General features: G+C 32.9%; 1 protein-coding gene across 7 annotated transcripts in view; it reads right to left on the bottom strand.

Annotated features, from left to right (window-relative positions):
* Positions 1–27,367, bottom strand: part of EPHA6 (EPH receptor A6) — an 858,920-nt gene that overhangs the window by 769,908 nt on the left and 61,645 nt on the right. For 6 of the 7 annotated variants that reach the window (XM_019448105.2, XM_019448107.2, XM_019448106.2 and 3 more), the window contains exon 2: positions 20,757–20,821. In XM_019448105.2, the coding sequence (XP_019303650.1) occupies positions 20,757–20,821 (65 nt within the window). Of the gene's footprint in view, positions 1–20,756; positions 20,822–27,367 lie in introns of those variants that run through there. The other variant, XM_053903242.1, reaches the window with a different exon arrangement.

The following is a 27,367-nucleotide window of genomic DNA, read 5'->3' as shown; positions in this document are numbered from 1 at the left end:
AACACCAGAAGCTTGGAAGACACAAGCAAGGATGTTTTCCTAGAGTCTTCAGAGGAAATGTGATATTGCCAACACCTTGATTTTAGACTTCTGGTCTCTAGAACCATGAGAAAATAAAATAAGTTCCTGTTGTTTTAAGCCAACCAGTTGGTGGAAATTTGTCACAAAAATCCTAGGAAATGAACACATGATATGACATATGCTATGATATATAGTAATAATTCCTATTTAGGTTGTACTTTTAACTAGTCATAACTGGGTAATAAAATTGACTAATAATTTACATGTCTTACATGTAAAAATAAAGATTCATTGGTCATACATATTATTTAAGTAACTTAAATTCTGGCAATAGAAGAATACTTTGAAGCTTTGAGTGATTACTCTGAATCCCTAGATGAGATAGTTGGTAAGTGAGGGTTAGGAGATGGAAGGCAGGAAAGTATTGCTGCGGTTGGGAAAACTATCCTTCTCTACCGTTCATGCAATGACAGATTTCTTCTATCAGCTATCTTTTCCCAGTTTCAATATAAATCTATGTCTTATCCTTACTATGGCTCCCAATAACAATATTTAAGTCACATTACAAATATTAAATACATAGACACATTTAATTACTTTAATATTAAAAATAGTTTGTATAGTGAATATAAAACAGTAACATATGGAAAGTCAGCATTTCATTTCTAGGCACTGTCCTAGTTAAAGGTTAAATTTCAATTATGTACCATTAGTTTCAACAGATGTTTTCTTTCTTTAGCAAAATTTCATTCCAAACAGGTAAATAAACCAACACTGATTTCTCAAAACCCAAGTAATGTGTAAAACTTTATAAAACTAACAATTTCTATTTTCATTTGCTTTAGGTTTTGAAGTCTTATGGTTTTAGGGTTAAACATTATGCATTGAGGGGAAAACATTTTGCCTTGAGAACTGCCTAACACTAAGTGGAAGCACTGGTTAATTCACCAAGGAAGACTAGTTCATTGCCCCATACTATTCTTTCCATTGGCAAAGGGAGAAATTGTCAAATCACATGTACTGAAATGCCAAAATTTGTTGTGAAGATGTATTTTTTTTAAAGTGGGCTTCACCTCCAACATGGAACTCAACACTGGGCATGAACTCATGACCCTGAGATCAAGACCTGAGCTGAAATCAAGAGTCCAACACTTAACCAACTGAGCCATCCAGGCACCCCTGTCATGAAGATTTCTATTACATTATTCACATTGTCAGGTCACTAACAAAAAAACTTGCGAATTTTGGAACCCATTTGGAAAAATTCTTACATAAAGGAAGTCACTGAACTACATTTTAATTTTAATTAGCATTCCTCTCCCTTTACTTTGCTGTTCTTTCCAAATATGTAGCTACATTAGAATTTATGATTATGTTTGTTAACATCTACTCAGAGATAAATGACACATTTAGTTACATATAGAAGGAAAAGGCTACAAAAGAGCATATTTTGAAGACACTGACTGAAGGCTGCTTTTCTAGACAGACAGTGAGTCTGTGAAGAGAAGAGCCAGTCCAGGACTAAGACTACAGAAAGATGTACTTCTAGTTGAATAACATCCTCTCTGCTTCCTAGGTATAAACCTGAAGAACCAGAAGCAAAGAGTAGCTTGTCTTCTTTCTTTATCCAGTGTGATCTTGTTCTAGCACCCACCAAGATCTACTTGAAAGCAAATTAGATAATGAGTAAATAGATGCCATAAGAAATTTAGTCTGCTAATAAACACATAGCAAAATCACTACTCAGCATCAAAGAATGCTAATAAACAGAGAGAGAAAATTCACCTGAAGCTAAATATAAAACACATAAAATAGGTAATTGGCATTGGATGGAACCGGTGTTTGTAAAAAACTTTGTTTTTGGTATCTGTAGAGACCCTATTGGAGAATGACAAAATATATTTCTAAAAATCATACTATTTTGTTATTACAATAAAACTGTAACAGTTATTTGATTATGACTTTTTTCCCTGAAATACTATGAGAGCTATTGAGAGAAATAGCTATTATAATTTTGTAGTGTTTTTTTTTAATGAGTAACAAGATAAAGGACAGAAATATTGTTCACACTTAAAAAATAAATAATCTTGAATGCCTTTCAGACAAAGGGCTGGTTCTAAAATTTTATATAGATAACTTAAAACCTATTCAACCTTAATAAATAAATGAAAAGTTTACAAAACACTAACAGGTATATATAAGGTCCTCCATTCAACAGGTGAGTGAAAGTTAACTTTTGTTATGTTGAATTTCTGGTCAAGTGATGTCATAACCCCTTGCTTTGATAATCCATTTCTATTCAACATAGAGAAGTCATAAATAAAATATAAAACTAGATAATCAAAATTACCATAGCCAAGGTGAAAACCAGGTAAGAAGTCCTTGGAAGAAAAAGTGAACAAAGATGCAAAGTATTAGGGAGACCTGATGCCACAGGGCTGCTGACATCTTGATGTGAAAACAAGTACTTGTGCCTGGTAGTTTTAACTCTTTGTCCTCAGAGGGCAAAGAACTAAAAATCATTTACATGAGGCTGAAGGCAGAAGAGGCTTATTGGTTCAAGATTGACTTTTTACACTATTTCACTGCCCACTTCAACTCAGGATAGGAAGCTAAAACCAAACAAACATGGTTGCTGAGCAATATGCAGGCCCAGCTTGGCAACAAAGGAGTGAACCAAACTGTAGAAATCTAATGCTAGGGATTAGTGAATAGAATCATAATGAGACAAAGTAAATAAACATGGATAAAAATAGATTCAGGGGCATCTGGGTGGCTCAGTCAGTTAAGTGTCCAACTGCTGATTTAGGCTCAGGTCATGATCTCACAATTCCCGTGTGTCAGGCTCTACGCTGACAGTATGGAGCCTGCTTGGGATTCTCTCTCTCCCTCTCTGCCCCTCCCTGACTCTAGAAAGAAAGAAAGAGAGAGAGAAAGTGAAAGAGAAGAAAGAAAGAAAGAAAGAAAGAAAGAAAGAAAGAAAGAAAGAAAGAAAGAAAGAAAGAGAGAGAGAGAAAGAAAGAGAGAGAGAGAGAAAGAAAGAAAGAGAAAGAAAGAAAGGAAGAAAATAGGTTAATAATATAGTCTGAAAAAAATTATAAATATATTTAAGATGTCAATGATATAAATGTTGGAATAATTTCCATCATAAGAAGATAAAAATAAACGTAGGGGTAGACAAAAAGAGTGAAAAGAAATAAAAAGAGAGGATTACAAAAAGAATCATAAATATGCACAGATTCACACATATATTTATTGCTATGAAATCAGGGGACAGGCTACCCACTTGACTTGACAAAATGATTAAAATAGTGGAACATATATAGAAACATATCCTGGTTTACCTACAAGAAAAGCATTCAAAATTGTGAAAGATCTGCTAAGAAATAGAGAGAAGGGATTGAAAGGTTCTAGTATTTGTCCTATGACAATAAAATAGAATACCTGAGATCATAGTTGTGAATTTTCTTCAAGAGGATTAAAAATAACTTTAAAAAAAACCCACGAGTCTTCAAATTAAAAGTAAATTCTGAGAATGAGAGGATGTTATAGAGAAATAATGTTCAACAATTACTCCATGCACTTCCTTACATAGCTTACTCCCACTGAAATTAGCTGAGGGCATGCAGCTAGTTCTGGTGAATGCACTCTAAGAAGGAATAGGTCAAATTTGGGCCAAAGCTATGATGCAGGCAGAATAGGGGTACCCTTCTATGATGTACCATCTATTTGAGATCATTTGCTATAGTTACTCAAATGTGAAACTGACTTAAGCCTAAATGTTTAGAAGAAAATGTTGTTTTCAAATAAATGATATACCTGGCAATGAGCAAGCCTTCACAGCTCTAAAGCCATTTGTGAGTCTTTAAAACTACACCAGTAGACTATGAAACCTGTGCATCCCCCAAGACATCTCAGTTGTGGTTGTGGATGAGAAAAAACTTTATCAAGGGTAGAACCAGAGTCACAGAACGAAACAAACCAGGGAGTTTCTCCTAGGGAACAGAACCAAGCGTATGGGTAAATGTACAGACCCATGTCATCATCTCCATATCAAAAACAGAATATTAGCAGCATCTCAGAAGACATTCTTTTTCCTTCTTTCAGTCACTACTATCCTGAATTTTAATATAATAGTTTGCCTATTTTGAATCTATATATGCATGGAATCACACAGTATATACTCCTTGGTTTCCAGTTTCTTTCACTCAACATTATATTTATGAGCTTCATCCATCCTGTTGGATGAAGACATAGTTTGTTCATTTTCAGTGCTTTGTAATATTGCCTTTGGGGTGTGGACCACTATTTATTTATTTTATTCTTGAATGACATTCATTCATTCACGTCTCTTGGTGAACATGTTACGCAATTCTACTGCATTTATATCCAGAGGTAAGGTGGTAGGAAATGGGAGTGTTAACAATTACCAGAAATTGCCAAACAGTTCTCCAGAGTATTGACAATGATTTTCACACTCCCCAGTAGTGTATGAGTCCAAATCCTTTCTAAAACTTGACTTTTAAAAAACTTTAGCCATTCTGTTATGTATATATTAAAAACTCATTATGTTATTATTCCAACATTTCTATTATAACAGCAAAAATATAAAAAAGTTCAAAGAACTTTACAATGAACATCCATATATCCACCACTTTGATACTTTAACCTTCTACTATATCTTTTTATTTTTTATTTTCTTAAGTTTATTTTTATTTATTTTGAAAGAGAGATAGACAGCAAGCAGGGGAGGGGCAAAGAGAGAGGGAGACAGAATCCCAAGCAGGCTCCACACTGTTAGTGCAGAGCCCGATGTAGGACTCAAACTCACAAATCCAGAGATCATGACCTGAGCCAAAGTCAAGAATCAGATGCTTAATCAATTGAGCCACCCAGGTGTCCCAGCATTCTACTACACCTTTTTAAAATCACCTATCAATCCCTCTATCATCTCAAGTTTTATATTCTGATGCATTTTGAAGAAATTGAGCTCATTTTCATAGGTCTATTGATTATTTGGCTATCTTCTTTCTCTAATACTCATTCAAGTCTTTTGCATAGTTTTCTTTCCTGTCAACTGTCTTCTCATTGGTTTGTAAGAAGTTTTTTTTAATATATATTCTGCAGATGAATCCTTTGTCTGGTGGCTGTACTGCAGATACCTTCTTCCAATCTAAGTTGTCCTTTCCTATTTTTGATGGTTTCTTTCAATAACAAAAGGTCTTAATATAGATCAATTTACATTTTTGTGTTTGTTCATTAAATTTGGGGTCATGTTTAATAAATATTTTCCCATTTGAAACTTATAAGTATTTTCTTTGGAAAGCTTTATAATTTTATCTTTCACATCTAGAACTCCAATCCATTTTTTATGTATTATGTGAAGGGTCAAGATACATTTTTCCCATATAGTTATTCAATTGACCCCAGAACATTTTTTGAAAACATATTACTGCAATGTCACCTGATTACAAATCAGGTAACCTAATATATGGTGTCTATTGTTAAATTTTCTAGTCTGTTCTATTAGTCAATTTGTCTATACTTGCACCAATATCATACTGCATTAATTACTACACATTATAATCAGTTTAGATGTTTTATGCTATAAATGTCTCAATATTTTGTTTTATTATCCAGATTTCCTTGGTTATTCTTTGATTTTGTAAAAAAATTTAGAATTGGCTTATCAATTTTCACATAAACACACACACAAAACTAAATGGAAAATAACAAGAGCTGATGAGGAGACGGAGGAACTAGAACCCTTCTAATATCACATATGAGAATGCAAAATGGTTCATCCAGTGTGGAAAACAGTTTGGGAGTTCCACAAAAAGTTAAACATAAAATTCCATTGCTAAGTATACACCCTACATAATTGAAAACAGGTATTCATATACATGTATATGCATAGCAGAACTAATAATAACTAAAAGGGAGAAACAGCTTAAATGTCCATCAGTGGACCAATGAATAAACAAACTGTAGCATACACATACAAGAAATATTATTCAGCCATAACAAGAAATGAAGTACTGGTACATGCTGCATAGATGAAGCTCATGAATGAAACTCAGAAACATTACACTAAATTAAAGCAGCTAGACACAAAGGGTCACACATGGTATGATTCCATTTATATGAAGTATCCAAAATAGGTAAATCCATAGAGATAGAAAGCAGATTGCTTATTGCCAGATGCTGAGGGAAAGGAAGCACAGGGAGGAACTGCTTAATGAATATGGGGCTTCCTTTTAGGAGGATGAAAATGTTTTGGAGCTAGGTAGAAGTGATAGTTCCACAATACTGTGGTGGTTACACTGAATAATTCACTTTAAGATGGTTAATTTTATGTCAATTTCACCTCAGTTTTTTTAAAGGAAAAAAACAAAAACTAGATGAAGTATCTATTTTGATAGAATTCATTAAGTCTATAAGGCATTTTGAGAGAATTCACTAATATATAATAGTGTTTTGTCCACTCCATGAACATATATACTTTCCATTTCTGTACGTCTTTATTTTCTTTAAAGACTATTTGTGGTTTCAAATGCAAAGTGTCCCTGCATATAATTTTTTGGATTTATTTCTGAATATCTGTAGTTTTTGATGTTATTAAAAATGATACTTTAAAATATTTATTTTTTAATGATAGTATACAGAAATAAAAGTAATTTTTTATTGTTTATTTATTTTTGAGAGAGAGACAGAGACAGAGAGGCATGAGAGGTGGAGGGGCAGAGAGAGAAGGAGACAGAGAATCCAAAACAGGCTCCAGGCTCTGAGCTGTCAGCACACAGCCCGACAACGTGGGGCTCAAACTCACAGAGTGCAAGATGATGACCTGAGCCGGAATCAGAGGCCCAACTGACTGAGCCACCCAGGAGCCCCAAAAGTAATTTTTATATATTGACCTTGTATCCATTATTATACTCATTGATTTTTACCCCCATTTCTTTTACAAAAGCTAACACTAGAAATGGATCATTAATGAAATAAGGAATTATGAATAGGACACTTTAAGCACAATATTTATAGTTTTCATCCAAGGAAAGTTTTATCTGCATTTTAGATTTTCACTGAAACGATAAAAACATAGTCTTACAAAGCCTTAAACCCAAGGGTAGATAATACCTCATAATAAAATAAAGCACAACATTAATAACATATTAAGTGCCCTGTAAGTGAAGTTTTATGAAGTATGTTTTTCTGTAATAATATTAATACACACTCAAAAATAATAAATCAATTTATTTAGTTCCCTTAAACTAATATGTGTACTAGAAATTAATGATACTAATGATCAATTAATAACAAGGTAGACAATATTTGTGAAGGTTAACTTTATGTTTTTTATCATTCATATTTTATTCCTACTCTCTAGTAAACGATTATAATTGATTCGGTGCTTAGAGATATCAAATCTTAAAAAGCTACTGAAAAGCATCATTGAATATCATGTAAGGGATAAACCATTACTGGACTGATACAAACCTTTATATATCTAGACAGACAAATCATAGCCAGAATACATATGATAATATTTAATGGCATTAGATCACAATAGCTTTAGCAGCCATATGCACAATATTACGACCCTAAAACTAGCCTGTTAAGTCCCTGTCCCTGATTTTAAGCTTTCTAACTACTCTGCCCACATTCAACAAAGTGATCTTTTCAAAATATAAGTCTGCTTCCGACACTCCAATAAATTTACATTGAGATAAGATAATTAGATTACATACCTTGCTATGGCCGACAAGGCCTTGTTTGTTAATAATGCTCCTAGCCTCTTTTACCTTCTTTCTCTTCTTGCTTGACTTACTCTTTGCTTCTTTTTGCTTAACCTGTATCCTTCCTTTCCTCCCTCCTTCTCTCACTCTTTCTCTCTTTCTGATCTCTACCCACAAGGACCTTCATTAATTTAGTCTCATATGCCTTGCAAATTCTGTTTCCACTTTCTGAGAAGTGCTTTCTTTCCTTCTTTTCTCCTGCCAGCATATGCTTACCCTCTGTCTCCTCTCCACTGTCCCTTAGGAAAGTGTTTTCTGATTTTTCTGATCAGATTAAGTTCCTTATTATAAAGTCCAGTGGCATCTCTCCTTCATAAAACTTATACTTATCACATTTTGAGTTTTACACTTACCATATTATATGATTATTTCATTAATGTCTATCTGCTTCCATAACAAGGACCAAATTTTCATTATTATTTTAGTCTTATAGCCAACAATATAGCTTATAATAAATAGTTGCTAAATGGGCGGATAGATGGATAAAAAAAGATAAATTAATGACTGTTGAATAAACACTGACAATTCTTTTTTCTCTCTGAATCACAATGTCAATCATTTGCATCAAGGCAGTCTTTCTTATTTTTTATATAAATTAATAGGTAACATCTCTTAGAGATGTAATAAAACCAGATTCTTAGTCTTCCTCTTTCTAAGCTCAGGAAGCATATAACAAAATTAAGGTATTTTCCTACATACATATAACATATATTGATTTTATATATCAACTCTGGATTACAGAGGTAACGAAGTCATTTTATGATTGTTGGGAAAATATCAATATTAAATCACACTATTGATAAAATTACACATTAATTAAGTTGAAGCATAAATAAATATATATTTATTACATGTTTTCTTTTTTAATAATAAAAGAAAGGTACACCTATTATAGAGAATTTTCAAAAAAAATATAATAAGAACAAAAAAACCAAATCACCCATATTCTCATGACCTAGAGAAACATATTCTTAGTGTTTTTATTTCCTTTCATGTTTTTTTTTGTTCTAGCACTAACAGTTTAAAATAAAGACCAATTTTTTTTTCTTTATTTCACTCAGTATTATATAAGACAACATTCCAATGTTATTTAAGTCTACAATGTAAATACAAGTTTAATGGTTGTATAACAGGCAACATCCTGGCATGTGATCTCATCCTCAAGTTCAGCTTGAGTGAGGTTCAAGATGGCTGTAAAACTCTACATATCATATCTGCATTCTAGATAGCAAAAGGGGATGTATCTATTAAAAAGATTTGACCTCTAGTTGATAGAGCTCATTTTAAGCAGCCATCCTACACAAAACATCTCCATTTACATCTCATTGGCTAAAACATAATGTTTTGGCCACAACTGGCTGCAAAATACACTAGACACTTCAGAGTTTCCTTACTCACACTGCTGCCTTAAAAGGTTCTATTAATGAGAGAGAAAAAGGAGAATGGATATTACATGACAACTAGTAGTTTACTCCATTCAACTAAAATCCATTTTCTCTTCTTCCCAGATTAACTTATACTTTCTCTTCCTCTGTAGTTGGGTATAATAATGTGAACGGGTTGTAGCCAATGAAATATGAGGGAATATACTATGTGCCACTTCTGAACTTTTAAAAAGGACTATCCTCTCCATGGAGAAGAGAAGGAGGAACTCATGACAACAACTAAAGAATACTCACTTTAGACTCTTACATAGGGAGAATAATATTCTTTTGTGCTTGAATTATATATTTGGGGTTTATCTGTAATATAATTAACATTACCTGAACACTAGCAATACAATTTACCAACCAAACAAGGATCCAACCAAACAAAACAAACAAACAACCAAACAAAAATGAATAGGACACAATTAATAATTATTCTAGGACAACAAAAATAAACCAGGACTATTCCAGGCAAACCATTAATCCAAACAACTAGTCCAGTGTTCATAAATGAAAGAATAAAAAATAACTATTGTATGTTTTCTGTACCTACTTCTTTACTGTAAGACCTAAAATGTGGGTATTTCTGAGAGCAATTCTCATTAGGAACCATGAAGAAATCCCTTTTAATGTGCATCAGAAAGTACTGCATTTAAGGAAAGCATATAATTTGATTAAATGAATAAAATTATTAAATTGAGCAATCTAAATCAACAATACAGATTTAATTTTACCTCTCCAAATGTGGTCTATAGAATGAACTAACATCAAAGGATAAAATGTGTGTGTGTGTGTATGTGTGTGTATATTTTTAAATCCTAGTTTCATGCTTTCATTTGAAAGACTTTTTAAATTATGTTGAAATATTTTGATATTTATTGCTTCCTAATTATGGGAGAGATGAAGACTAAGTCAAGTATTACATTTATGGGCACAACAGGTTTTGCTTTCCTAAGATAAAACAAAGTTAAACCACATTAAACACCTATTTTGCTTACTATGATACATTAGTTCAAAATACTAATTGCACGGAATACAGATTACAAAAACCTATTTAACATTTAATGCTGACCTATGCTTTTTGAAGCTTGACTGGTTAACATAAATTTTCTAAAATTTGCAGTCCATCTATCAACCATTAAAAATCCATATGTTGTATTTTTTATCTTCCTCTTTAATAACACAGTGCAGGATTAATATCCATCTGGGGTTAATACTTCCCAGACGTGATTCAGATCATCAACTGTTCTAAACCAGTCATTAATTCTTTGAAAGTGTATTATGCCTTGACTGGGGTTGCTTAAATACCTTTTAAGCTCTTTTATAGTCTTTATTTCATAGGTAAGTATCTTTCCCACCCACCTTTCAACTTACTTTTAATGTAAAAAAAAATTCATGATGAGAAAATGGATTGGATTGCCTAAAATACAAAAATGAGAATAAATATATAAACCATTCTGCCTATACTCAAGACCAATGCTAAATAAGAACTCAGTTCAATTATCACAAGCATTTAGTCTTTTCTTCATAGCTGATTCAGCCCAAAGGTAATATCAAACTGTTCCAGCTCCAGTGAGAGTTGTAATACCAATATCTTATCTAAGATATCTTAACCAATAATTTGCTACTTGTATATCTATGTAGCTATTCAACCAACTTTTACTGAACATGTCAAAGGTCAGTCACTATACTGCCTAATTGATACAGGTGACACATGCAATCCATTTCTTTGAGAGTTCACAATCTGGTAGGAGGCAGACATTTAAATTTTGTGAAATAAATGCTATGATATGTATTGAGTTTTGGGTATCCCAAAAAAAAGGAGTTTCCTAAAATTCAACTTTCTGCAGTAATAAGTCTACACAGAAAAGATGGAAAATCTTCTTTGCTTTAAAATACCAACAGGAAAAAAGCCAGAGAAGATAAGGGTTGACAAGAGAACGTTCCATATAAACTCAATAGCATAGTCTTACACGAAAGTAACAGAAAGTTACATAGAAGAAACTACAAAAGTCTCTTTTAAAAAAAAGCTGGAAAATGGGCATGGCTAAAGGGCAGAGAACATCAGAAGGTGAAAAGTGAGAAGCAGCTGTGGGTCATGGGGCAAATGGTAGATAAGGGGAATAGGGATTAAACAGGAACAAGATTTGATCTTCAGTTTTCAGATTAGTCTGGCCACAGGATAAAGGATGGGTTTGAAAGGTTGGTGGAAGGGGCTGGAGAAAAACCCAAAGCAAGAGGATAATTTAAAACATAACCATGCTGATGTGGAGGAGGTGATGAGGAACCAAATTGATGCGGTAATGATAGAGAATGATCTGAAAGAGCTTCAAGGAGGTAGAACAACAGGATTTGGAGATTGGAGGTGGGGCTTAAGAATGAGTCAATCACTTAAAATGCAAACAAGATTATAAGAATATCTGGCTGACTATATTTCATCTAGTTGTTAAGTATTTTACTAATAATCCCTTAGAGTTCATAAGAGAATTTAGCATTTGTATGTGCTTGCTTTGGATTTAGATGTAGACTCTTTTGTTTATAAATGAAATGGGTTTTTTAAAGTTTATTTATTTATTTTGAGAGAGAGAGAGAGAGAGAGAGAGAGACAGACAGAGATAACTTGTATGTGTGTGCATGCAGGTAGGAAGACAGACAGAAAGGGAAAGAATCCCAAGCAGGCTCTGTGCTCAGAACAGAGTCCAACATGAGCACAAATCGAACCATAAGACCATGACCTTAGCTGAAATCAAGAGTCGGATGCTTAACTGACTGAGCCACCAGGGGCTCCTAAATGAAACAGTTATAAATAGCTTGAATTATTCTGGTTAAAACAATTAGAACTTTTTGATAAAACCAGAAACTGAGTTTAAATTATATAATATGGGAGTTATTTTAAAAGAACAACTGTAAACTTCTGTTGGAACTAGGAGACTAGAAGTTAAAGCTTTCTAAGTAATAGTGTAAAAAATAAAGAGAATAAAGGAAAGATTATGTTATATAAATCAAAGGTAACTGGCTTAAAGTGACCCATACCATTATATATACATATATATATATATATATATATATATATATATATATATATATATATATATATATATGCATGCTTATGGGAAGACACCGACAAGAATATACAATAAAAAACCGCAGAGATACTGGAAAAATGAATTGCATACATACTTATTTTCAGCTGCCCAGAGAATATGAAGCTAATTATATATTCACAGATCAGTAAATACTTCACATCTGATTTCCCAAATCATTACTATCTGCTTTACTCTTACTTCTCTTCCTCACCATAGAATTAGTTGCATCACTACTCAATACATGTTCTTTCAACTGGTAAAAACTAAGGAAGTAATCCACATATTTACTTATTTTGGAGAGGATGCTACTATATAGGAAGGAATAGTCTGATATAGTTCACAGAAAAGTGCCACAAATCACAGTTGCTCAGCATTATGAACGGTAGTCCAATTATGGAAGGAGCCCAAATGTCCAACAACTGATGAATGGATAAAGAAGTTGTGGTATGTATACACACACACACACACACACACACACACACACACACACACACACAGCAGAGTATTACTCAGACATAAAAAAAGAATGAAATCTTGTCATTTTTGTAGTAATGTGGATGGAGCCAGAGACTATTATGCTAAGCAACATAACTCAGTCAGGGACAGACAAATGCCATATGTTTTCACTTATATGTGGAATTTAAGCAACAAAACAGATGAACATAGCGGGGAAAAAAGAAAGGCAAACAAGAAAAAAGACTTAACTACAGAGAACAAACTGAGGGTTGCTGGAGGGGAAGTGGGCAGGGGCATGGGTTAAATGGGTGATGACTATTAATGAGGGTACTTGGTATGATGAGCATTGGGTGTGTATGTAAGTAATGAATCGCTAAATTCTACACTTGAAACTAATATTACACTGTATGTAAATGAACTGTAATTTAAATAAAAACTTAGAAAAAAAACAAAAAATATCACAGTGGCTCAGATATTAAATATTTGGAAATTTATGGACTCTAATAAGCTATGCATATTTATTCACCTGTTTCCTCGCATTGCCCACATGCAGGGGAGGTCATTTACCCAAGCACAAGTTGCTAAAAGAGGGCCTGTAGCTGGGGTAATTCATATTCCTGTGTTCTCTTCAAGGAAATTCTACCTTCCATGGATTTTATGTTTCCTGGTTGGCCTTAAAACAGGCTCTGATATATGGAATACAGTGCCTTTCCAAACAGTTTAATTGTAATAGAAGACTCTTTTATTACAAAAATCATTTTGCCATTATAAAAATTATTATAGTAATGGAATTACTATGTTCACTTATAGCTTTTATTTAGACATGAATGACCTGAATCACTATTTTCCTAATTGCTTCAGAATAAATTTCCTAATAGTAATTCACTATATTTAACAGATAAGATCACATATCTTGTATCATCTTGGATTATTCAAACCCTAAAGATCATCTAAGTCACAACGTGCAAAAAATACATATATGGTATTTGAAATTAATATTTGACATCTCAGAAACAAAGTTTTCTAACCTCTAATTGTCATAACTAATATAAAATACAACTTAATATCCAATAGCAATTTTTTTCTACTAGCATTCAGTCTTCTTTTTGTTACAGTGTACTTCACTGTTGAAAAGAAGTTTGATTTTGAGTATTGGTGTGCCTATATCTATGTCCACTACAACTCTGTAACAAAGATCTGATCTACTATGTTTTACAAGTAGCCAAATCAGAAGAGTGGGAGAAAAAAACTGGGAAAATCAAAACTTTCATTTTCTTGCTAAAATTATTACTATGAATAAAAATAAATAGTTAAAATCTTCTGGGTGAGTTGATGGGGTGATTAAAAATCAAGTTGTTTCAGGGCATCTGGGTGGCTCAGTCAGTTAAGCACCTGACTTCAGCTCTTCAGCTCAGGTCATGATCTCGTGGTTTGTGAGTTCCAGCCCTGCATCAGGCTCTGTGCAGACAGCTCAGAGCCTAGAGCCTGCACCCAATTCTGTCTCTCCCTCTGTCTCTGCCCATCCCCAATTCACTCTCTCTCTCTCTCTAAAAAGTAAATAAACATTAAAAAACTTAAAAATCAAGTTCTTTCCATCAACAATAAGTACTTTTTAAATGTTTACGTATTTTGAGGGAGGGAGGGAGGGAGGGAGGGAGGGAGGAGAGAGAGAGAGAGAGAGAGAGAGAGAGAGAGAGAGAGAGAGAGAGAACGAGCACAGACAAGAGGCAGAGAGACAGGGAGAGAGAGAATCCCAAGCCCACTCCAGGCTGTACACGCAGAGCCTGATGCAGGGCTCAATCTCACAGATCATGACCTGGGCCGAAATCAAGAGTCAGACACTTAACCAACTGAGCCATGCAGGCACCCCAACATTAAGTATGTGTAATATTGAATATAAATCAAATAATACCTTATGGAATTATTATTATGAAATGTTACCTTTCAACTATCAGGATTTATTCAGGTATAAGTACTGTTAATAATCAGTATGTGGCTACCCAAACAAGTCATTTATCTTTGCAATTACAGTATCAAAATTAAAAACCACATAGCTATTACATTTTAAGTAGTATCAAATATAATTAATAAAGCTCACAGGAAACGGTATGTCTTTAATCATGAAATTTCTTTTCTATATTATGAAAAGTCTTTTACTTTTCTGGTGAGTACCAGTTACTTTTTATTAGTCAGAATTAATATTGAGCCAGCATGCCCCACTGTGATATACCCACTGCTGGGAAGTATTGAATGGAACCTGATCTGTAATGAGTATTACGGATTTTGAATGTCACAGTCAACTACAGGTCTTACTGTATTTTTCTATTTCATCTACAATGTTCTATATTGGCCAAAACCAAACTGTAATAAATAAACTATCAATAAATAAAACTATCAGTTGAAAGGAGTAAACCACGAGTATTTCAAGAAAATTTATGTGATTTTTCTTTAACTCTTTTTCAGATTATGAGAACTCAAGAGATATGTATTTTTTAATTTCTTCTTTTGTACAAAGTTATTGCATGAACAGTATCCTTCATGTTTCCTTTTTTCTCATTAGCATTACAATAACATGACTTCTTAAAGACTATCTCCTTCCCAGAAGATTTTCAAAGTTAAAATGGGTCTTTCATTTTTGCACTGGGTAAGATTTAGTATTAACTAGTTAGTTATTAGTGATTTACAGCAAAAGGAAAATCAAGGGCATATGCCCTGTACTTAATATTTATGAAAAAAAAATCTCCACTATTCACTAATAACTTCCATATGTTATGTAAAAATTTATATTCAGCATTCTTTCATTGATTACCATAGCACTATTAACTACTTTGTTATATCATCATCATTTCACTATGTTAGTGTAATACACTGACAGATTAAGGATGGAAGGGACACTTACAGGATAAAGTTCTTAAGATTTTTAAATTATGTAGACATAAAATTTTGACATTAGGCACTGAGAGCATAGTGTTAAGAATTACAACCACTGGTTACCAAAATCTTTGATGTATTCATTCTTTTCTAAAACCAAGCTCCAGCATATATACAAGTGTAACTATTCAATTGTACTCTGTTCTCAATATATCAATAATGTCATATTGTCTATATTTTGAACATCCTTTCCTAACGATTTTCTAAGGTGCTTACCTTTCATTTCCAAGGGTCTATGTTATTATCTAAAACAAAAGAAAGCTTTATGAATTTTTGTTTGTTTGCTTAACTGAATCCAGAACATTTTTACTTTTACTTCTATTTACTGGGGGTGAGACATACGCTATCTAAATGAGTTAAGAAGCTGAAATTCTAAGTTTTCCACAATATGGTTAGCCTATCATCACAGTCTCCTTTCCCACAAAACCCTTCACCCAACCACACAAATTATTCTCAACATTCCTATAACATAATGCACACACATTTGAGAATTCTGTGCCTTTCCTCAAGTTATTCTTTTTGCCTAACAGATGCTTTCCACCCTCTCATCCAGCCCATATGTGATTCCTTCACAGTTTATAAGAAAGAGCTGATGTCACATCCTACTACCATTTTTTCTGACCAGAATTAATCCCTCCTTTTATTATTTTTTCAGAAACCATTACTCAAAACTACCTGAAGACACTCTTTGGCCTTATAATTGTGCAGAATTAGCTCTATACTCGAAGACTCCGCAAGTTATGTAAGCATACTTTTAAGCACCCTAATAGGGTACTTGGCACAAAGAGCATAAAATGAAAAGTTTGTTAAATTGAATTCTGGGGGCGCCTGGGTGGCTCAGCTTGTTAAGTATCCGACTTCAGTTCAGGTCATGATCTCACGGCTTGGGGGTTCGAGCCCCAAGTTGGGCTCTGGGCTGACAGCTCAGAACGAGGAGTCTGCTGCGGATTCTGTGTCTCCATCTCTCTCTGTCCCTCCCCTGCTCATGCTCTGTCTCTCTCTCTCTCAAAAATAAATAAACATTTAAAAAAATTTAAATTGAATCCTGGACACCACATATTTTAAATGTTAGTACAAGTGAGTTGACAAGCAAGCATTTCAGCAAATATATACATTTTTTTTTCATTTTTGCAAGCCTAAAGGTCATTTGCTCAAGACTATTCAGTCACCTATCTTCCACATTCTGTAACCAGAGGTGCTTACTTACTACTCAAATAACCAGTAATGGTTGTGTTTACAACATTGCAAATGTCTATTCCTGTAACCACATTAGCATGATACTACTGGTGGGATGGCTATTCTAAGTAAAAAGAAAAAAAAACTATTAAATAACTTATTAAATCACATTATTTTATATAAATAGTATATAATTTCAAAAATGTCTCTTAGTTCAAGTCTTTATAGAAAAAAAATTTATCTGGGATCCTGGGTGGCTCAGTTGGTTAAACATCCAACTCAGATCATCATCTCACAATTCATGGGTTCGAGGCCCATGTTGGGCTCTATACTGACAGCTCAGAGCCCGGAGCCTGCTTTGGATTCTGTGTCTCGCTCTCTCTGCCCCTTTCCCCGCTCACACTTTGTCTCTCTCTCTCTCTCTCTCAAATATAAACATTTAAAAAAAAGAAAAAAATGATCAATTAAAATGTTATTCCTAGAAAATACTTCATTTAGAGAAATACCAATTATACTTGATATCATAAAATTACCCAATTTAACATCTAGCTGTCTTTTCTACCTGTGGCACATTTGTAAAATCAACTTAAGTAGTCAAGTTTAGTGAAAAAAGTCAATTTTAGTTAAAATGACCATTCATATTAGCATGGCTCAATAAATGTGACAACCTGAAAAAAAGTCATACAATTTCAAATAGATATAATTTTAATATACAGATATAAATGGTAGTTTAAATGTTATAAATTGATTAACGGTTTCTATAGGCTTTTAATTATTTGACTATTACTGATGTCTAAATGATTTTCACTCTTGCCATCTTTAGTAGCCTTTTTCAAAGTTCTTCATCCTTCTTGATTATTTCCTTACTTGTTTTTACCTATCAAGAGCATTAAGTAAACTCCATTCTTGTCAGTAATATACACCCTTCATTAAAAGAGAAATTGAAGCTATATATTTTCTTTAAAACTTACTTAAGTCATCTATCCATTTTATTGTATCCCTTGATTAACCTGTTTCCTCTAATTCATGCACCTATTATAAACTATGTCCATATACTCTCATTTTCAATTATTCCTACTGCTTTCACTTTCCATATATGCATTATTATTTGAGGGATAATCTAAAAGTAATATAGATCATCCCAACAGTGACATTCCAAGGCAATTGAGTATTCAATTTATGTGTTAATGCCTGAATCCTTGTGTTACTTTTCCCTCTGTAGTTTATACATATTGGTCACTGGTCTTTATATTTACAAGGTAGAATCTTAAAGGAAATAAGAAGCACATATATGTGTTAAAAATTAGGATCTGTTTGGCTTAGAATTTTCACTGCACTAATTCCTAGCTCTGTGACCTTGTAAAGGTTATTTAATGTACCTGAGTCTCAATTTCCGTATGTTTCAATAGGGTAAAATGATTCTTGATTTCTAGGACTCATGTGAATAAACTTCTTTGAACAAAGCCTAGCATATGGTAAATGCCTGATAAATGTTAACCATTTCTCCCTTTTCCACCTTATTCTATCATACATATTTTCTACTGTTGTCTCCTTCCTCTCCTTTCTCTCTTTCCTCCTGCAAATCCATGGCTGGTGTCCAAAATGTTCATCTCAGTCAACTACTATGTTTGGCAAGGGGAGAAAAGAAATCTGAATCAATTATGCAAATATCAACATAATTAATCGGCCTTTCATGAAGTTTCCAATGCTCCTCTCTGTTACCAGTGCCATGATAAAGATATAGGGTTTAGTAGAAATAATTTATTTTGAAATAAATCCCATCAGTCACGATTTAGCCTATAACTTGTTGGTATTTTTTGTTCCTTACTCTCTTTAAGAAGAGGTTTCTCCAACTGGGAACCAGAACTCAGATATACCTCATAAGGCTACTATGGAAATAAAATGTAAAATTCTTAGTGCAGTGTCTGCAAATAGAAAACTATGGAGTAAGCATTACTTTTCAGACAATTCTGCCCTTTCTCTTCGAAACTAATAAACTAGATATAGTAGAAAAAAAATCTCACTTTCATAACACCTATGACAAGATCATTGTAAGAACAATAGTTCTTTACAGTAAGTTTACTTGTAACTCACTAAGTCCGTGTGTCTCCTCATTACCAGTTTGTTTTGAAACAGCCTGATCAAGACAAATACAATCACGACAGCAGGGGTGTAACTGCTGTTCCTCACAGGATTCTTTGGCTATGACTCCATGAGGTGAGTGATAATATATAATCACTAACCTTTTTGTCATTTTTTTTCAACAATGGAAAAATAATTCTTATAAACTTTTTAAGGATTTATACGTTCTTATAAATTACTTTGTACACTGAGAACACAGATATGTATATATCTTGGAGGGGTATTTTAGAAAAAAAAAATCATTCATTCCTTGAAAGTAACTAATAAATTTAACATGTTTAATACAATCAATAAATATTGATGTTTACTAAAAATAAGATGATGAATGTACAAATATAGTTTCAAAGATATATTTTCAGGAATGGTTTGATGAGAGCTCTATGAAAATAAAAGGAAAATTTCAAAAAAATAAAATCAGTCTGTAAAGCAAACAAATCTAAGGAAACAAAAAGCCTGCTGAACAGACAGAAAAGTTAACTCTTTACAGAAATGTATACTTGAAAATACACATTTAATGACTATTTATATAAAAAGTCAAATTCAAACAGCAATATTTGAATGATTCTAAAAAGAAAACGTTTTTCAGTCAACTTCTCCTTTCAAATTTAAATTTGCAGATGTAATGGAAAAAAAAAACAATATAAAAGTATCAACTAAGAATCTGATGAATGAGAAAAATATAATTTATAAAAAAAGGAAGAAAAGCTAACCCAAGTACACCTGAATAACTGTTGACTACCTCCGTTACTATAAATTTTCCTTAATTCGGCAAAATCTATACAAAAAGCTTCACAAACCATCCTTTTATTTTTACTTGAAACAATTTTTTAATATGGAATTTATTGTCAAATTGGTTTTCATACAACACCCAGTGCTCAACCCAACGGGTGCCCTCCTCAATGCCCATCACCCACTTTCCCCTTCCTCCCACGCCCCCATCAACCCTCAGTTTATTCTCAGTTTTTAAGAGTCTCCTATGGTTTGGCTCCCTCCCTCTCTAACTTTTTTTTTTCCTTCCCCTACCCCATGGTCTTCTATTAAGTTTGTCAGGATCCACGTAAGAGTGAAAATTAAAAAAGAAGTAGAAACACATTGCAATGTGAAAATGTGCAAAATATATTAAACCACATAAAAAGTCCATTATAACCACAGCTAAAATGATATCAGGACTTGAAAAATTAGTTTGTAAATTACACATCTTTAAATTACACATGCCTTTCAAAAGCAACTACTCTCAGGTAACAAAACCTAATCATAATGTTTCTTTTGGTCAAGTTCAAAAACATACACTGGTTTGTTACACTCATATGTTTTAATAAAAAATAAATTGTTAATATCTGTAAAATCCACTTCTTTTATAACAATCTAAAGTTTGTTTATGGACAAATACTCACTGAGGTTACCAAATTTAATAAACCTATATACAAAAACCTCTTATACATAGAATTTTTTTCTATGAAAAAAATATTTATAGGGGAGACAGTCTAATATTATATAAACACTGTATTAAAGAATAATGATAATTTAAAGAAAAGCAAATATTTTTATACATCATTCTCATTGGTTACCAATTCTAATTGTATTTTAATCTTTTCTAAGAGATTTTAGTTATGTGCTAAAATTCATGGTAACTAGAGCCAAAATTCACTGTTCCTTTAACTATTATAACAAATTCTAAAACCTAGTAAGGATGAAAGTTTTAAAAACATAATTAAACTTACCCCATTTAATGGATATGTTTTCCATCCTAGCTCTCCCAGCACAGTTGTTGTATCAAGCAACACAACTGGAATTAAATAAAAAAAAAAAAAAACTTACATGAATATCTCAATTGATGAAAAAAATGTTATTTAAATCATTAATGTTAACTACCTTTACTATTATTCATTGCATTAGCTTTAATAAGTTGCATTACTTACTTTAAAATTAACTATGTATACTAAATTCTAATATATAATAATATTAATAATAAAATAACATAAAGTAGTCCTAACTTATTTCCAAAACATGTAATTTGTGTTTAACAATGCTAAATAAGGCAGATAACTGAATAACAGAATTAAGTTATTTTTAATAGCTGACTTTTAAAACTGACAAGTGTTGAAGGAGGTAATCAAGAGGATGTGACTGTCATTTGACCCTCGAGCTGGACTCAGGCAACTGTAGGCTCCTCATCCCCCCACCCCCCTCCCCTATTCTCAGAATATGAGCTCTGCCTACTGTTCCCATAGTGGGAGCTATTTCAGGGACACAACCTTGACAGAGTAACATTAGTCATTGCAGAATATTCTTTCAGTACTGTTTAAATCAATTCATTAAACATACGTTTGTAGAACTAAGCTTCAATTATTTAAATTTTATTGTGGAAAATTCTCAAACATATTTTAGAATGTAGAGAAAACAGTAAAATGAACCCTCATGTACTCATCATCCAGATTCAATAATTACCAATTTATAGCCAATCTTACTTCACCCACATGTTTTTATCTACTCTCTCCCACTGCAGGATTTCTTTGAAGCAAATTCCAGTAATATCCATAAAAATTTAAGTATATATTTCTAAGATAAAGACTCCTCTTTATATAGCTACAGTAACTTAATTCATTACTATAAGTAGTAATTCCTTAATGCCATCAAATATCCAGTGTTTAATATCCCTATTGTCTCTACTTACTTGAATAGAAAAATCAAGCTCTAAATAAGTCCTATTCATTACACTGAGTTGACAATCTACTTTTGTTTTTTAATCTACACTTTATCCCATTAACTTTTTTTGTTAGATTTATTGAGGTATGATTTACTTACAATAAATTTACCCTTTCTAAATGTACATTTCTATGAATTGTGACAAACACCCACATCCATGTAACCACTGCTACAGTCAAGCTATGGAATATTTCCATCACCCCCAAAACTTCCTTTGTTATCCAATATGGCTAATCCCTTCCACAGCCCAGTCCCTGGCAACTACTAATCTAACTTCTGTCCCTATGATTTTGCCTTTCCCAAAATGTCAAATGAACGAAATAGTATAGCATGGGGTCTTTCAAGACTGGTTCTTTCTTGTAGCATAACGCATTTGAGATTCATCTATGTTGCTGCATGTATCAATAGTTCCTTTTTATTGTTGAAAAGTATTCTATTGTATGGAATTCCCTACTTGATGGAAATGTGAGCTATTTCCTGTTGGGGACATTATAAATAAAGCCACTATAAACTTTTATGTACAGGTTTTTATATGACCCTATGCCTTCATTTCTTCATGGTAAATAGGGATTCCTGGGTTTATGGAGAATCCTCATTTTGAAGACACTGTCCAACTGTACTACAAAATGGCTATGATGTTTCAAATTCCCATTAGCAGAATACCAGTTTTCCAGTTGCTTCACATCCTCAGCAGGACTTGGTATTGTCCAGGTCTTTTTTAAGGCATTCCAACAGGTGTATAATGGTATCTCATTGTTGTTTTAATATATTTCCTTAATGCCTGGCCAGTTATCTTTTTCATTACTTGAAATCAAATTTACTGGAAAAAAAAAGGTTATTTTGTCCTACGTTCTAGATTTTTCTAATTGTAAGATATCATTGAACATGCCCCCCATTCCCTTTATATTCTTTAAATTGGTAGATATATTTAGTAACTTGATCAGACTGAAGTTCAATTTATTTTTATTTTTTTTGTAAAATTACTTCATTAGTGATGTTTTGTAATGCTTATACAGAAATCAAGGAAGATATCAATGTTTTACTAGAGTTGTGTCAAAAAGACTTGGGAACCAACCTGGATAGGCTTCTACTGGCCAAAAATGGATAATCTGATCATATACAAGGTTAATGACTATAGGGACTTCACAAATATGCTCAAATCCATGCATTCATAATGATAAAATATACCTACTGACAACTTTTATAGAATACTAGGACACCATTATTTTAAAAACTGGTAACTAATATGAAAACAATAAAACATTTTATTTTGTTTTTTCTTTGTTTCTTTATTTTTTATTTGAGAGAGAGTGCATATACACACGTGAGTGGGGGAGAGTGAAAGAGCAGGAGAGAGAATCTTAAGCAGGCTCCATGCTCAGCACACAGCCCCACACAGGGCTTGATCCCATGATCCTGGGACCATGACCTGAGCTGATACCAAGAATTGGACACTCAACCAATTGAGCCACCCAGGCACCCTTATTTTGATTTTGCTATATAAACTACTTATGAATAAAAAAACAGTTAAAGAAGGAACATTGCTCTTATTGAAGTAGTTCAGTTAATAAATGAAGAAGGAATGGCTGAACTAGGCTATACCGTTTTCTAACCCCTAATGAATTAATAGACTTAGCTAATGGTTTTCAATGGCTGCAAACATCACCTAAAGAGAAAAAAAAGACACACAAAGGGCTAAAGCTTTTTAAAAGGATTTCTTTATAGTTTCATCTACTCCATATTAACATATATTTCTAAGAAGCCTGGAAGTAAAAGAAAGTACACTAAGGATGATACAAGGATGATACATACATATTCACACAAACACACACATATACATACATTCATTCTCATACACACACACAAATACATAAAATGATATTTGATGTCATTTGGGTTCATTCAGTATAACAAAAATAATCTCATTTATTAGAGAAAGAAGCTAAAGATATCATTATAATAATATTCAAAGCTGTAAGTTTATCTCATTATCAAATGAAAGTTACTTTCATTTTTGATATACACTATTATAAAGAATTCAGAAGTATTTACTACCAGTATGCACTTTGGGATACACAAAAGTTTAATGTTACTCATCTAGAACATTTTTTTAAATTTTTTTAAACGTTTTATTTATTTTTGAGACAGGGAGAGACAGAGCATGAACAGGGGAGGGTCAGAGAGAGGGAGACACAGAATCCAAAACAGGCTCCAGGCTCTGAGCTGTCAGCACAGAGCCCGATGCGGGGCTCGGACCCACGGACTGCGAGATCATGACCTGAGCCGAAGTCGGCCACTCAACCAACTGAGCCACCCAGGTACCCCTCATCTAGAACATTTATATTTTTTTAAATACATCATTATTTCCCTGAAGGCTAGAAAAATAATGATACTAATTCACCGTCACTGTTGGAAGAAGTTTCTATGTATTTTCTTCCTCAAGTAATCTCCACATCATCCTAGAAGGTGTGTCTTTTTCTAAATGCTCAATTTACAAATGAGAATACTGAGCCTCAAAAAGGTTAAGTAATTTTCCTTTATATCACAAACTGACAGATTTGGATTCAAATCAAGGACAGTGATGTTAGAATGTCCTTTGTAAAACACTTAAAGTCTTTCAATTTTAAGTGTTTTTCTTACCTTTTTTTTACAGTTTTTATTTAAATTTCAGTTAGTTAACATATAGCATAATATTAGTTTCAGGTATACAATACAGTGATTCAACACTTCCAGTGCTCATTACAAGTACACCTTCATCCCCATCACCTATTTAACCCATCCCCATCCCCAGTTCTCCTGGTAACCATCAATTTGTTCCCTATAGTTAAGAGTCTGTTTCTTTGTCTGCCTCCCTCTCTTTTATTTCTGTAGATGCAGAAAAACATCACTATTTCTTTTGCTGATCCAAAAACTTTGTAAGTTTTTTTTTTTTTTAATTTATTGATTACTTTTTAGAGAGTGAGAAAGAGAGAGCAGGGGAGGAGCAGAGAGAGAGAGAGGGAGAGAGAGAGAATCCCAAGCAGGCTCCATATTCAGTGCAGAGCCCAATATAGCTCAACACAGAGCTCAGGCTCAGGAACAGTGAGATCATAACCTGAGCTGAGATCAAGAGTCAGATGCTTAACCAACTGAACCACCCAGTCACCCAAATCTTTGTAAGTTTTTATCCTAGTTTTTCATGAATAGTTTCTACAGAAAATTCACTAGTACTACCTACAAATCATGCCATTTAAGTCAAGAGGTTTACTGGAGCAGAGTGTTCAAAAATCCTTAATATTGAAGTCTACCAATAGAGATTTATTTTTCACAGACTGGAAAATTAATTAATTGATTAGTTGATATAAATATACTTTCTAAAATGTTAGGCTGCTTGGGTTTCGATAATTAGCATTTGTAAACTGTGAAGTATACTAATTTCAAAACAAACAAAAAAGTAAAATATGTATACCTACAAAAGTGTAAATCCTTAGAATTTTTTTATTTCAGATTAGCTTTAAGAAACAAGATTTATATTATTGCTCTGTTTTCCTCTTTAAACTGCAATCATACCTTTTAAAAATTCATAAGAACAGTAAAATTCCAAATTTGCATTCCTGACAAGTGAATGATAAACTGATACTAAAATAAAACTAAGGAGTTTTGAGATTTTTAATACCATGAAACGTGATAAATGTTTAAATTTTACTATTTGTTTTATATGTAAAAACCCCACAAATTCAGGTTTTTCAGGCTCACTAATTGCATTGAACCCAGCAAGGTGAGAGCTCCTCCTACTGGTTTTAAACAAGAGTTATCCAGTTCCTACCAGAGTGTAAAAATACTGTAAACTTAAACAGGGAAAAAACCACGATGTCGACATAAACTCAGTAAAAAGTCAATACTTTTTTTATTTTTAATTTAACTGCAAGCTTTTAAATATAGCACAATACTTATTATTTATGTAAGGAGTACATATGAAAATATAATTATTTATTCACATCATAATGAGAAGTTGGATAAGTCAAAAATAAATGGAAGTAGGACTAGGTTGGTGGTACCAAAGTTTTGAAAATATGTGTATTTTGTTTAATAAGCAACATAATGCATAGAATATATTTGCTATACCACATACAATTTTCCTATTAACCTTCAGAAATAAATTTCCAGCATATTGTATTTCTGTCTGAAAATATCTCTTAATTTTTAGTACTCCCTCTACTCATTATTTTGGAAGTTTTAAGAAAATTTCATTATGTTCTAAAAGAAGATATGAAATGATAAAGGCAAAGTTGATAATACTGAATTAAATGAGACTGATGAGTATCCAAGATAAAAAAGCTCAATGCTAAGTTTTGCCTTAAATAATTTATCAAGTCTTTATCTACATCCCTTTTAATGAATTTAAGATATTAGTTTTAAAGCAATTAGCATACAGGTTTATCATATATGCTAGATCATCTTTACTCCAACTGTACAATAAAAAAGGAGGAGATTTTATTTGTATGCCATTTTGACAAATTAGGCAAAGAAGAGATCAATCAACCCACTAAGCTATTCTTTTAGGATAATTTTTTTGTAAAAATTCAAGTTAATGGCATGTGAATTGAGTCCAAATATTTATCAGTATTTTTTAAAGTTCAGATACCAGTAAACACAAGTTTGGGATTTTCTCCAATAGACTTTATGAGAAAAAGAAAAAGGAATTTCTTCTTATAATCTTCAATTTAGAGTCTTATTTTACAAATAGAGCCCAGAAAGGTAACATAAGTTACTAAGTTTTTTAGTAACATAGTAGTAGAGGCTTTTCATAGTAAATTCCAGTCATGTTCCACTGACTGTAACATACCCTACAACCCCCCATAGCTCCAAACAAACTAGTAAATAAACAAAAGGAATACTTCTGACATCATGACCAAATATAATACAGTCAGAGAATACTTTGAATTATAGATAAACATGCATATATATCTGTGTGTATATTAGCACTAGTCTATTTGAACGTCATCCTGTTTACATCCTGCTTTAAACTGACATTCAGATTACTACATTAACTACCAGTTTTGGCATAATCGTATATTTCTGATTGACAAAAATCACAGCTGTAACTTCCAGATCTGTATACAATGGGTATCTACCCTCACATAGAGTCAAAATCAATATTTAATTTCTAAAAATCAACCACAGATTGATTTAAATAAATGTAGGATTATTAAGTTTACTCCTATGTCCCTTTGTGTATTGGTATTATTTTAAGCCAACATTTTCCAAAGAGAATCATTCCTTCTTAAAACTAACAAAACTACTTTTGTCTAGAAACTGAGAACAATTATTTGTTCATTAGGTGTACTTACAGCATTTTGTTTTGTCATGCCTTTCTTAATTCTGTGGTTACCTGCCTGTTTGGTTTTGTTTGTTTGTTTGTTTGTTTGTTTTTACATTTATTTAGTGTTGAGAAACAGTGAGACAAAGCATGATCGGGGGAGGGGCAGAGAGAGAAGGAGACACTGAATCTGAAGCAGGCTCCAGGCTCTGAGCAAGACATCGGCACAGAGCCTGATGCGGGGCTCGAACCCACTAACTGTGAGATGATGACCTGAGCCAAAGTTGGACACTCAACCAACTGAGCCACCCAGGCGCCCCTATAACT

The sequence above is a fragment of the Panthera pardus genome, unplaced genomic scaffold (genome assembly GCF_024362965.1).
Source record: "Panthera pardus isolate Hobbes unplaced genomic scaffold, ASM2436296v1 HiC_scaffold_16, whole genome shotgun sequence".
NCBI lineage: Eukaryota > Metazoa > Chordata > Mammalia > Carnivora > Felidae > Panthera > Panthera pardus.
Note: the sequence above shows the minus strand (reverse complement) of the source record. Positions and strands in the feature narration are given on the sequence as shown.